The sequence below is a fragment of the Artemia franciscana genome, chromosome 7, assembly GCF_032884065.1.
Source record: "Artemia franciscana chromosome 7, ASM3288406v1, whole genome shotgun sequence".
Taxonomy (NCBI): Eukaryota; Metazoa; Arthropoda; class Branchiopoda; order Anostraca; family Artemiidae; genus Artemia; species Artemia franciscana.
The window spans coordinates 6,792,128-6,804,537 of NC_088869.1; the positions used below are offsets into that span (position 1 = coordinate 6,792,128).

General features: G+C 35.4%; 1 protein-coding gene across 3 annotated transcripts in view; it reads left to right on the top strand.

The window, feature by feature from the left end:
- Positions 1 to 6,882: 6,882 nt before the first annotated feature.
- Positions 6,883 to 12,410, top strand: part of LOC136028785 (uncharacterized) — a 65,643-nt gene continuing 60,115 nt past the window's right edge. For 2 of the 3 annotated variants that reach the window (XM_065706688.1, XM_065706689.1), the window contains exon 1: positions 6,896 to 7,041. In XM_065706688.1, coding sequence (XP_065562760.1) covers positions 6,931 to 7,041 — 111 coding nt within the window. In that variant the 5' untranslated portion in view covers positions 6,896 to 6,930. Of the gene's footprint in view, positions 7,042 to 12,410 lie in introns of all 3 variants that reach the window. The other variant, XM_065706690.1, reaches the window with a different exon arrangement.

A 12,410-nucleotide genomic window follows, 5' to 3' on the forward strand; every position in this document is an offset into this window, starting at 1 on the left:
TATTACTCAAAAACTTGATAAAACTAAAAGGGACTTCTTAATGATTGATTACTTTAAAATATCACATTATACACAAGAATAAACCTTTGCTATAAAGCGAAAGTCAGTAAGGCCCAAAAACTATTCAATACTAATTGTGCTTTGAGACAGTTTGCTGAATGTCTAAATGATTTTAGATAGTAATGAAGATAAAATGTGGGCAAACTCAACACCAATATGCAAGTAAGTAAGTATGGCAGCACTGACACATCAAGGTCTAAACTGGCAGTGCTAATTTCCACTTTGTGACCCTTTGGCCAAGAATTACAATTAAGGGCTGGGGGCCAGAAATCTTGTGCTTTTGTACACCCTCCCTGCTTACCTTTTGCATATTTCTCCATTTGCCTATTTAGAGCTGGTTTAGATCTGTCTAACATCACTGACCCCCATTTAAAACAAATAAACAGGCAATACTAGGAATCAAACCTGTACCCCATGGACAAAGAATTTCTTACCAAGAGTGCTTTCCACTTAGCCAAGAACATTGTTACGACCAGAGTAGAACAACTATTAAAAAAAAATATATTGAAAAAAAAACAAGATGGATTTACAGCCATTTTCACTAATCTTCAATACACATTGTATTTTACTTAGACAAGTTATTGTAAGGCAGGTGTCAACAAAGCTCCAGCAGGGATTGCTTTACTTAAGATGCAAACTAGCATGGTGAATACTTAGCTGGTAAAAACCAAATACACTAGCAATGCCAGGAATTAAACCTGTACCCCTTGGACAAAGGATTCCCAAACCAGAGCGCCAACAACTTAGCAAGGAACACAAATGTGACCAGAGAACTATTATTTGAAAAACGAAATATTGAAAAAAAACTCAATTCATGGTTGTTGCCATTTTCTCAACTGTCCCATAAACAATATATTTTATTTAGACAAATTAATTTTAAGACAGGTATCAACAAAACTCCATCAGGGATTGTATTTACTTAAGATACAACAAGCAATGTGATTGCATAGCTTTGTGATATTCTAGTCTTAAATAATGATAAAAAAGCAAATTTACATTTGCTATTTGTTTTCCAAACCATTTTAAGCAAAACCATTTGCAACAGCAATACGCCCATGGTTAGATTAGTGTCTATCCAAAATGCTGTACAACAGAAGGGACACATTTCTTGCAAAGCAAATACTCAGCTTTAATGCTATTCTGTGTCATCTCTAAAAAATTAAACTGTATCAGGTGTATTTTGGTATAAGATACTTCTAAGACTTTTAGCAAGGGGGCAGGCATTTCTTCACAATTTATACAATGTGTAAAAGAGCACCAGGGGGTGAGATTGAAAAAAAACTTTCAGGGATGGGTCTAAAGGCTAAAGTATGTTCTGGGAAGGTCTGCTTACATGGAGCACAAAGAAACTGTTTCACAGCTTTCCTCAATCCACTTTATAAGGTTTTAAAGATATGCAAAGACATTTCCTAAATTTTGAAAAAAAAATATTGATATGGCTTAAAATGCTACTCAAATAAAAGGACTTGCATTTTAAGAGCTAAAGCCAGAGTAAAAGAAACTGATAATTAAAAGTTAAGGTAAATCTTGTTTTGTCAAAATTTCAATAGTATAGGTATAGACCTTTTGAGTAAGCAATTATCTAAGACTTAGAAATCAGAAAAGGGTTGACATAGAAGCCTGGGAGTACCTTCCCAGAGTGTTTTTGACCCTGGATTAATTACTGAGTTTCATTCTTGTAACCTATTCCCTTTCCAAGATAATGAAAATTAGCTAAACTAGAATTTTACGTATTTTTTGCTTTGGATTCATTACTGGAAGTTCTATTTTCCTGACTTAACCCATTTCTAAGATAGCAAACAGTAGCCAAACTAGAGTTTGACCTGAAAATTTATCCATGGCCCTATAGGGTAAGGCTGAAATGTAAAGAGTTCTGACAAAGATGCAACACATCTTGAAGCATCTAGTAAGAATAGTAATTGGATTAACAATGCTTTATAACCACTAGGGTCTTGCTTCATCAAGGTTTTATCTCTGAAGCCAAATTACCAAGCTAAGGTCAAGCCTAGGGCATCAAAAGGATGAAACAAAGATTTCCAAGTATCTACATAAGTTTTCAAAAGCATATTCAAACTCTTGACTTTTCTGTGCCATCTGTGGGTGCTTTTCAGCGATTTTACGCTGAATTTAGCCATTAGTCACTGCCAAACGTTTGATGTTAGCTCCACATCGCGTGAACAAGCTCAATTTTATACGTGATAATTACAAGGTAGTCAAAGCTTTCAAAGGAATAATTTAAGCTTTTGCACTCAGCTACAATGTATCTTTTTTTCTTTTCTTTGTTATTATTATATACATTCAGTATTAAAGGGTATTTGGTATTTGAACACGGATTCCAAATCCTCAATCTTATGAATAGTCTTACACTCATATTTTCTAGTCTACCGCTTGCTGAGTTAAGCGTAAATCTCACGATCTAGAAACCTCCGTTAGTTTTTGCAAAGTCATGTCGTAAGGTGAATATTGTAGATCTAAGTAGCCTATGTATAAACACTGCCTAAACACTCAGACAAGATATTATATAACTAGGTAACGATGAAAGAAATAGAATTCAGGGCTTATAAATATTGTGAAAAACGCTAAGAATTTCTATAAAGAAAGTATTAAAAATTCGAAAGAAAATTAAAAAAGTTACTGAAAAATGCCTTAAAAATTGCGAAAACACTGAAAAATAGGTGGCGCGCCGCCGATAGTTTTTCGGCGGCGCGTCACCAAAAAATTTTTCGACGCGCCGGCGGCGTGCCACCGCTGACATAAGGCCTTTTTTCGCGTCAACCAAAGAGACTGTTTGAGCTCAACCACTCGGTGTGGTTGAGCTCAACCGCTGTTTTTGCGTGAAACAGTGACAAACCAGGTTGTCATGAAAAGTGATTTTGCGTAAAACAATTGACTGGTTGAACTCTAATTTAACCAGAACTGTCATTGTTTTTAACCGTAGGGTTCTACCATTCATAATTGTTGGTTGACCTTTTCAGGCGTAGATTTCGAAAAGAAGAATTTGTAGGATATAAATAAGTCTATATAAAATAAGAATTATAAGCTGACAAATAGAATTCTAGCCACGCAAAAGTAAGGTTTAATTTTGTTTTTTTCGTATTAGGGCTATTTGGATAAATGTTGGGTTATATCCTGCAATTTGATTCACATAGGCCTTAAGAAAGTCGGCGGCCCGACGCCAAAAATAACTCAACGGGCTGCCGCCAGAAACATCTTGGCGCACCGCCGTGAAGTTAGGCGGCGGCGGTCCGCCGATGAATAACTGTCGCCGATTTTTATTTAGTCATATATAGCTTATCCAAGTGAGTACAGCTGTAACTACGGACGTTTTACTTTCGGCGTGGCTTCGGGGACTACTTCGTATACCAAGGAATCAGCTCCTAAATAAAGTTTGCAAGTGGCACCCAAAGGGGAAGTGCCAAAGAGATTATCCAAAACAAATTCTATGATGGTTATATGACCAGGAGCTGAAAAGTGAAGTTATTTCTTCAACTGCAGTTGAAAATTCCAAGGCTATTACTCAATTGACTCTGGAAGATCTAAGGTCAGAAATAAGAAGGAAAACAAATAAACCAACAAACGCTATTGTTTACATGACAAAATATGTTTTTATTTATCACTTCGCTGGTGGTCAGTCTAAATATTAACTTGCGCACTGCTTGAAATGGTTGGAATATAAAAACTTTAGTGCAAGAGTCAAATTACACTTCCTAAAAGAATTTAAAAAGCAATCGATAGAATCTTATTTCGTATCATTACAAATCGATTTACTTTGATGAAATGAACTACTCTTTAGGGATTTTTATACCATATAATACTATAAAGAATAGCCGATTGCTTAAAAAAAGGCGAATATTGCATTAATATGAATTAGCATGTCAAAAGAATAAAAAAATGGAAATATTTTATCATATTTTTCCAAAGCTTTATACCATACTCCTCAAAATACGTTTTCTGCTTCATGGCTTTATTTTATGCCAGGTTTGAAACTCTTTTTTTTAAGGGAATATTAGAGACAACCCATTGACGTAGCCTTTGTGCAGAGCCGTATGTTTTCAATGAATTATTGATGCTATTATAATGTCTGATCACGTCATATAGCTTGGTCGGGCGTACCTAACATAGTTTGGTAGGGCGTATTTGATCGAAAACCAAAAGCTGCAACGGGTTTTCGAAAGTAGAGAGTGGATAGTGGCGCGTCTTTTCCCTTAGATTACCACGAAACTCTGCCGTGGTATTAAATCTAAATTTTGGACAGAGACATAGCGTGTCTACAACATATTAAGAATGGCATGGGGAGGGCAAGCTGAAAGTTTTTAGATAGTTGCACAAACCTGGTTCTCTTGATGACAAAGTCAGACTATTTTTAAGCCTTGCAAATCCCTGTTAAATCTCCGTTTATATCCTCGCATGCGCTTTGTTTACTTTTGCACTGTTACATGGAACTCTTCTAATTGTACTTTAGCCTCCATTATTTGTATCTGAAAGTTTCTCACATTACATGCGATCATTTGATAATAGACGAGTCATTGCCATTTCTGTGGCACATTGTTGTTGATTTCTTAAAAGTTAATTTTGATTTACAAATGGTTAGAGAATTTTTTTATTTACTTATAATATTTTTCTCATTTCTACATTTCGATTTTTTACTCATTAAGCGTATTTTTTAAAAATTGTTTATTGACTATTTGTTTTAGTTGGTTATAAAAAAAATGAAAGGATTGAATGTCTGGTGTCTGATTTCCAATAGTTTAATTTCTAACCTATAATCTGTTATATATTTTTCTTGTTTTGATTTTTTGCAAGATTTGTAAGCATCATCTGTTTTCAGTATCGTGTTTGAATCAAGTTCATTTTCTTTTATCGCTTCTTCTCTTTTTTTCTCCTGGTCTCTATTTTAGTGAAAATATGTTTTTGTATTATATGTGCTTAAGTGATTGACAATTCAACATTTAAAGATCTTGTTTCGTGACCCTCCTCTTTTACAAGCCATGGGACCTTTGTAGGGAATTTGTGATTGTGGTATTGAGCTGCTTTTGTTGTTTTTGGTTTGAAACTTGTGCTAGCACTGACTAAAACTCACCAACGTCATCAAACATTTTGTGTTTCTTAGCATTTTTCCATTATGATAATAACGCTTAAATAAAAATGACATAAATGTGTAATGTGTAAAAAAAATACTATTACGAAGACTGAAGTAACTGCTAATAAATTCTAAACATTAGGTGGCATTGACTTGGACGCCGTTAATACCAGTTTTTAATTTTGTATGTTAACTATGCTCCTTGTGTCTAATCTTGACTCGGTAAACTTATTTATTTTCCAAAAAACTTCAAGATCTAAAACGTTCGTGAAAGTGTGAGAAGGTAGATCTCAATCTTTTATATAAAAGTGTGTATCTTTCTACGGTAAATAACTCGGAGAAAAGAGGGAAAAATTCAATTGTTCCTGCGTACGCGCTAATTCATTCTCCATATTAAAAGTTGAGATATTTTAGCCATGGAGAAAAATACCATAGTTAAAAAGTAAAGAGAATTTATTCCTATGGTACGCAATCTTGAAGTTCCCTGTTTCGTAAAAATTCTTTTATTTGTTTTATTGTTTATTTTTTAAGTTCAAAAACGATTTTCAGAATTTTAACCAGTTCATGATATTTTTTGTTTCAAAATATACAGTATGTGCTCAAAGCCTAGTTGAGACCTTACATGATTTTTATGCTAATTTAGAAATGGTTTCTTATTTACACAAACAGAACCTTATTTGTGTGTTTTTCAAAGTGACGTGGCTTCACAAGCCCAAATTTCAAAAGAGGATCGCACGTATACGAGCGGTTGATTCGCTCAAACGTCAACTAAACAACAACACAACAACAACAGAACCTTCCTTTACCCTGCCAATTGTCATAATTGACATTTTTATCATATCGATGTATACTAATAGCCAGTTCTCTTAGAAGAAGGAATATATGCAATATAAGAAAGCAAATGACTATTGCTTGCTTTATGTATGGAAATGCCCTTTAACACTTCTTTGGTTCTAAAATTTGCTTCAAATATCACCATCATAATTGAGATCAAGGATGCCTGCAAGGACGAGATGAGAGGATACCTCCAATCCTTCCATCCCAAAGACCCGGAATATAAAAAAGTCCCAAGTGTTGCTGCACTCGGAAAAGGAATGCAAAATTTATTTTGCAAAGAAAAGATTTTTCTCCCCATTGAAGATTTTTTGGACACTTTTGAGCATAGCATAGTGAAAATCTACACTGGACAATTAATCTTCTGATGTCCCTAAGATCAAGAGTATTTAATTTGTCGATATTCAAAAAGGTTTTGCATTTAAAGCAACTTTAAAAACGAAAAATCATGGAGAAGAAAACACAAATAAACAATTGCTTAAAATTTTCCACGACCAATTTTTTGTCCACAACAGGAAAAACTTTTTGAAACGTTAATAGCAGAGATCGAAAAAAAGGGTCAAACAAGGTATTCAAATATGCTGTGTGTTATCCAAAGACGACCTGTAGCTATCTAGAGTGTAATCACGGCTATAGATTGACTAAGCTGTTCAATTACGCTGGTTTACATGAGTTCCATGAGGGTTTCACCTTGTTTCTGATGGTGGAGCAATAAATATACTCCATAAATTAGGCTAATCAGCATTCGGGATGTTGAACCACTGTAAAGCACCAGCTTCAACATTTAGCCACCTCTTCATTTCGCTCCGAGTCAATGAGGACAGGGCGAATTCTTTTTTTATGTCACTTGGCTGATTTTGTCGAAAAAGGGAAGAGAAGTTCCGGCGTTCACTCGGAATTTCATCGTTATAATCAATCAAAATTTAAATGTAGCTCAAATTTAAATTTTGTTTAAAATGCATTCTATTTTCACATTAGAAGAGCCTGGTAAAGTACATTATGTAGCTTTTGAGGAGCTGAAAAAGATCGGAATACGAGAAAGTATAAAGTCACGTAAACCCAGACAGGTATTATATCTAGCATATTTTGTTGTCAGTTGGGTAGCCCTGCTCTAATGTTAGGGTAAGGTTTATTAAAGACTATTCAGGTAGCTAAGAAATAAACCTACCTATCTAGCCAGAATTGCATCTTCAACCCAAATTTAACATTCAGTTTTGTTAAAAATGAACTTATCCTCACTCTTATATAGCCTATACCAATTCAGGGCTGGCCTATATTCCAATTCAAAGTAGCCTATATAGGCTATTTGTACATTAGGGAGGTGAATGTATAGTTCATTTTTGATGCAGTTGAATTTTAAATTTGGATTCAGGATGCAACTCTGATTATAGAGGAGAGTTTGAACTTTACTGTCCCTGTTAATTTGCAAATAGGCTATTTACCCTGAATACAGTGTAATATTCCCTGAGGTAAAATTCCAGTGAATTGACTTCTTGCTATCTTGGAAAGGGTTTAAGTTAGGAAAATGAAACTATTAGGGATGGGTCTACAGGCTAGAGTATGTCCTGGGAAGGTATTTTAAAGTACCCACCTCTGCTCCTTCTCCCTCTAGAGGGCCCTGAAATTTGCCTTTTTTTCTGCCTTTAGTTCTGAAAATGCAATTCCTGTTATTTGAGTAGAAGTTTGAGTCATATCAGTGTTTTTTTTTTTTTTTCAAAATTTAGGATATATATTTGCATATCTTTAAAACCTTATAAAATGGAATTGAGCAAAGTTATGAAGCTGAAAACAATTTTGTTGTACTTCAATTCAGCAGAGGATCTATTTTGCAAGGTTTCACTGTTATAACACACATATTTTTAAAGGTCATCAGAGGTCAGGGCCCTCTAGAGGGAGAAGGATAGGGGGTAGTTGCTTAAAAATGCCTTCCTGGGACATAGTTTAGCCTGTAGATTCATTCCTGAAAGTTTCATTTTCCTAACCTAACCCATTTCTGAGATAGCCAAAAGTGAATCAACTATAATTTTACCTTCCCTGAATATATGGTGTAAATATATGACCATTCCACTGCATAAAGAGACATGTTAAGTAAACATTTCTTACTTCATAATGTGCAAAATAATCCTAGCTAACATATTTTCCAACAGTTTGAGTTCTTTCACTGTATTTCCAGTTTTTTATTTGTATTTTTCAATAATTATGTCTATTCTCTAAGCCTTGAAAATTGTTCATAAAACAAACACCCATGAACCATGTAGCTAATTTAAACTGACTTAAGCTAATATATCAATATTTCCCTATTAATATCTTTTTGGGCAATGGTAGTGATGGTGTTTAATTTTTATGCATAGACTAGGCTATTAGAAAATAGATAAATGCAGTCAAATCTAGGCTATGTTTATTTTTCACAATACTGTTAAAAGAAATTGTGCAACATTGAAAGAAGTGATGATGAGGGTTCTCCTGCTAGAAAATATGTTAACTAGGATTGTTTTGCATATTATGAAGTAAGAACTGTTTTCTTAACATATCTCCTTATGCAGTGGAATGATCATGCATTTACACCTTGGTATTATAGAAATCACATTTTAATACAACACAATGGTTTCCAGAGAAAGTGCTAAGCTTGCTTTTCTGGATGAACTACTATTTATTGACACTTCACTCTACTTTTACTTTGGCTGACTAATATTAATAGACACTTCACTCTACTTTTACACTTTCCTTTTGAGGGGAAGGGGTGTTACTCTTGCTTGTTCAATTCACCTCAGATATTGATTTACTTTATTGGTTGAGCCTTTTGACTGGCTTCATTCAGTAACCAGTACAGGTTATGTGGGGGGGGGGGCAATTTGGTGCTCTGTTGGGATCAAGCAACTAGTGCTTGACATAGGTACTGGTGTGTGAAATACTGGGCTGTGATTGTGACTTAGTGGCTGTGGATGGTTTTGATCTGGTGTTTTGTGAGATGGGGTAAGGGCCATTCCAGGTAGACTTGGTGGTGCTGTTGATGTCTCTTTATATGGGGTAATCTTAGAACTGGTGATGGAAGCTGGTGACATGGTATCTTTATGTGGTGCCTGTTTCTTCTGTAGGCTGCCCCTTCATTGGTCTCAACTATGTAGGATCTTGGATTTATGTGGGCTATTCTGACAATGCCAGTTTTTCATAGTTTACTATGGATTTGTGCCTGGCTTTGTTGTCCAATTTGTAATGGCATCAGTTCTTTTGAGTGTCAGTCATGATGTTTGACCTGTCATGATTGCTGTTTAATCCAATTTCTTTGAACTAGATTGTGGTGGATGATCTTTGGTACAAGTAGCTCTTTTGTGCACAGAACTATCTTCAGGCAGTGTATGACTTGATGTGCATATGTATTGCATCCCAATCTGTCAACTTCAAAGAAATAACTATAATAGTCAACAATAATGAGGCAATATTATCTGTTTTTGTAGAAGATGTTACACCCAATTTTTTCCCATGGCAAGTGAGGGATGTCATGTGGCATCAAGGGTTCTTTTTGGTTTGAATTTTGGTATTTGGTGCATGTATAGCAGTGTCTTATGTGCTGTTTGATGTCTTTTGTCATTCCTGGCCAAAAAACGACTGAGCATGCTTGCTGCTTAGTCTTTTTGATGCCCAAATGTGATGCATGTATACAGTTGAGAATTTCCATGTGGGAGTTCTTGGGTATGACTAGGCAATCTCCTTTTAGAATGATATTGAGGTCATGTCTTTTAGTATGATTATTAGGTCATGTCTGACATTCCAGAATGAGCTGATGGTTGGTGAGAGGTTTCTTCTGGTTTCTGGCCAACCCCTTTGAATTGTCTTAGTGAGCAGAATCATTTTGAGCATCAGCTGTTGTCTCTTGTTTGAGCTTTTCAAGTCTGCTGTTGCTGATTGGTAGTAGCAACATCACTGAGTTTATGTATGATTCAATCTCCTTTTGCATTGCTGTATCCTCTTTAGGAATATATAGGTGCAACAGGGCATTAATGGCCCTAATATGTCCTGGTTGAACTTTGCTGAAGCAAGGATGCTAGGGCTGTTTATATAATAAATAATTTGTATATATATATATATATATATATATATATATATATATATATATATATATATATATATATATATATATATATATATATATATATATATATATATATATTCCTGGATATAGGGCTGAAATATCCACTGAATTGATTTCCACAGTCTTGAAAAGATTTTCCGTATTGTTTCTACTTTGTGTTTGTTTGCAATAAGGCATATGTCAACAGGGATTTCTTTGCCTGGGCAGAATGTTACTGTGAAGCCATATGGTTGGGTTCTCAGCATTGTTGAAGTCTTGTTTAAGACTTTGACATTGATTGATTAAGGACTACTTCAAGAGGCTTGTGAACAGTTACAACCCTGAATTTCTTGCCATAGAGGTAATGATGATAGTGCATGCATCCAAAAAGGATGACATAAAGTTCTTTTTCTATTTGCAAATGGTTCTGTTTGGTGGCATTCAGTGCATGTGATGTAAAAGAAACTGGTGTCTCATTTTGAATAAGAATGGCTCCAAGGCCAAACTTCAAAGCTTCAACTTGTAGCTCAATGTTCCCTGCTGTTAGATCAAATGATGCAAGGGAACTGCAGATGGATTCTTTGATGTTGGTAAAGGCTGTTTCATGTTGCTTCTTCCACTTAAGCTGTTGTTGTTTTGCTAGATCATGTAGTGGCTGGTTTAGTGATGACAGGTTGGGGATATACTGAGCTTTTGTAGGTCTGGGTGAATGCTATTTTCTGATATTATGTGTCTGAAGTATGGTATGCTTTTGTGTCCAAACATGCATTTCTCTGGGTTGAACTTGACAGTTTTCTTGCATGCCTGGATTAACACACTACAGACATTGGCATCATGCTCTTCTATGATTTTTCCTGATAAGATGATGTCATCAACTTTGACAGACAACCCTTTGATACAATTAAGTGTCTTTTCCATGCATCTCTGGAATTCATTCCATGATGAGATTAGACCAAACAGCATGCATTTGAACTTGTATTAACCATATGGTGTATTGAATGTTGTTAATTGAGATGAATCCTCATCAAGGATGAGAGACCAGTATCCATGGCGGGCATAAAATTTTGTGAAGAACCTAGCACCAGAATGTTTTAGTATTGCTTCCTCAAATGTTAGTATTGGGTGGTGGGGTCTTTTGATAGCCTTGTTTAAGTCATGTAGGTCAATGCATACCCAGAGGCTTTTTGACCACAACTGCTGCTTTCACCCAGTCTGTGGGGTAAGAGACTTTTTTTTATTGACACTAAGTTTTTCCATTCTATCTAGTTCCTCCTTGAATCTGTCCTGGAGGGCCATCAGGATGCACCTGGCTGGTATGTTCTTTGGTTCAGCTCCTTCTTTGAGAGTAATGTGACACTCTCCTTCAAGTTGTCCAATACCTTTGAAAACGTCTTGGAATTCATCTATGAAAGAGGTTGACTTTGATATTGTGTTTTCGACTGCCAGTATCAGCTTGATTAATTTCAGTTTTCTGCTAGTTTCAAAGCCTAGGATTGATATGGGGGCGACTTTCACTACAAAAATTTACTTTAGATTAGTATTATGATTTTGTGTTTTTGCGACAAGCATTGATGCTTACCGCTATTTGTGATAATAAATAAATAAAATAAATATAAAAAGGGTTATGTTCCATTGGTGTATACACAGGTGAGGCAGCAGACAATAAGGAACCTGCTTGGAGAAGTTTTTCTCTGACCTTTGCTGAGGAGACACCACACACAAGTCTGTCTCTTATTGTTTCTTCTCTTATGTCTGCTGTGGAATAGGCACAGTCACAAGCCAACAACTTAGATCAGTTATGTATTGATCCACAGATTCTCCATCATTTTGATCATGTTTGTGAAAGAGGTACCTTGAGAAAACTGTGTTACATTGAGGATTGAAATGTTCACTAAATTTGTTCAAGTATACTTCAATCCTGTCTTTTCATCAGCTGCAATTGTTAAGGTGATAAAGATGTCTCACTCTTTATCTCCCATCCATATTAGTAGAAGGCACATTGGGTTTTTTCTGTCTTTCCACTGAGGGGTCCTTGGAACATTAGGCTTGCGTGGATCTTGAATCTTGTCCTTCCCTCTTACAGGTTGTCAGTTGTCCTGTCCATTGCAGGGTAAGGGATGTTGGTTTCCATGATGTTGTTTTTCTTTCTTTTTCAAAGTGTTTCTGACACCATGTGAAGTTTGAACATTTATTATGGATAAGTATTAACCCAGGTCACCTAGAATAGAAAGAGATCAGAATATTACAGTATATAGGCTATAGGGGTGAGGGTGAAGTTCATTTCTTATGCAAATGTATGTTAAATTTGAATTCAGTATACAATTCTGATGGTAAATGTATGACAGTTCATATTATTGACTTACCAAT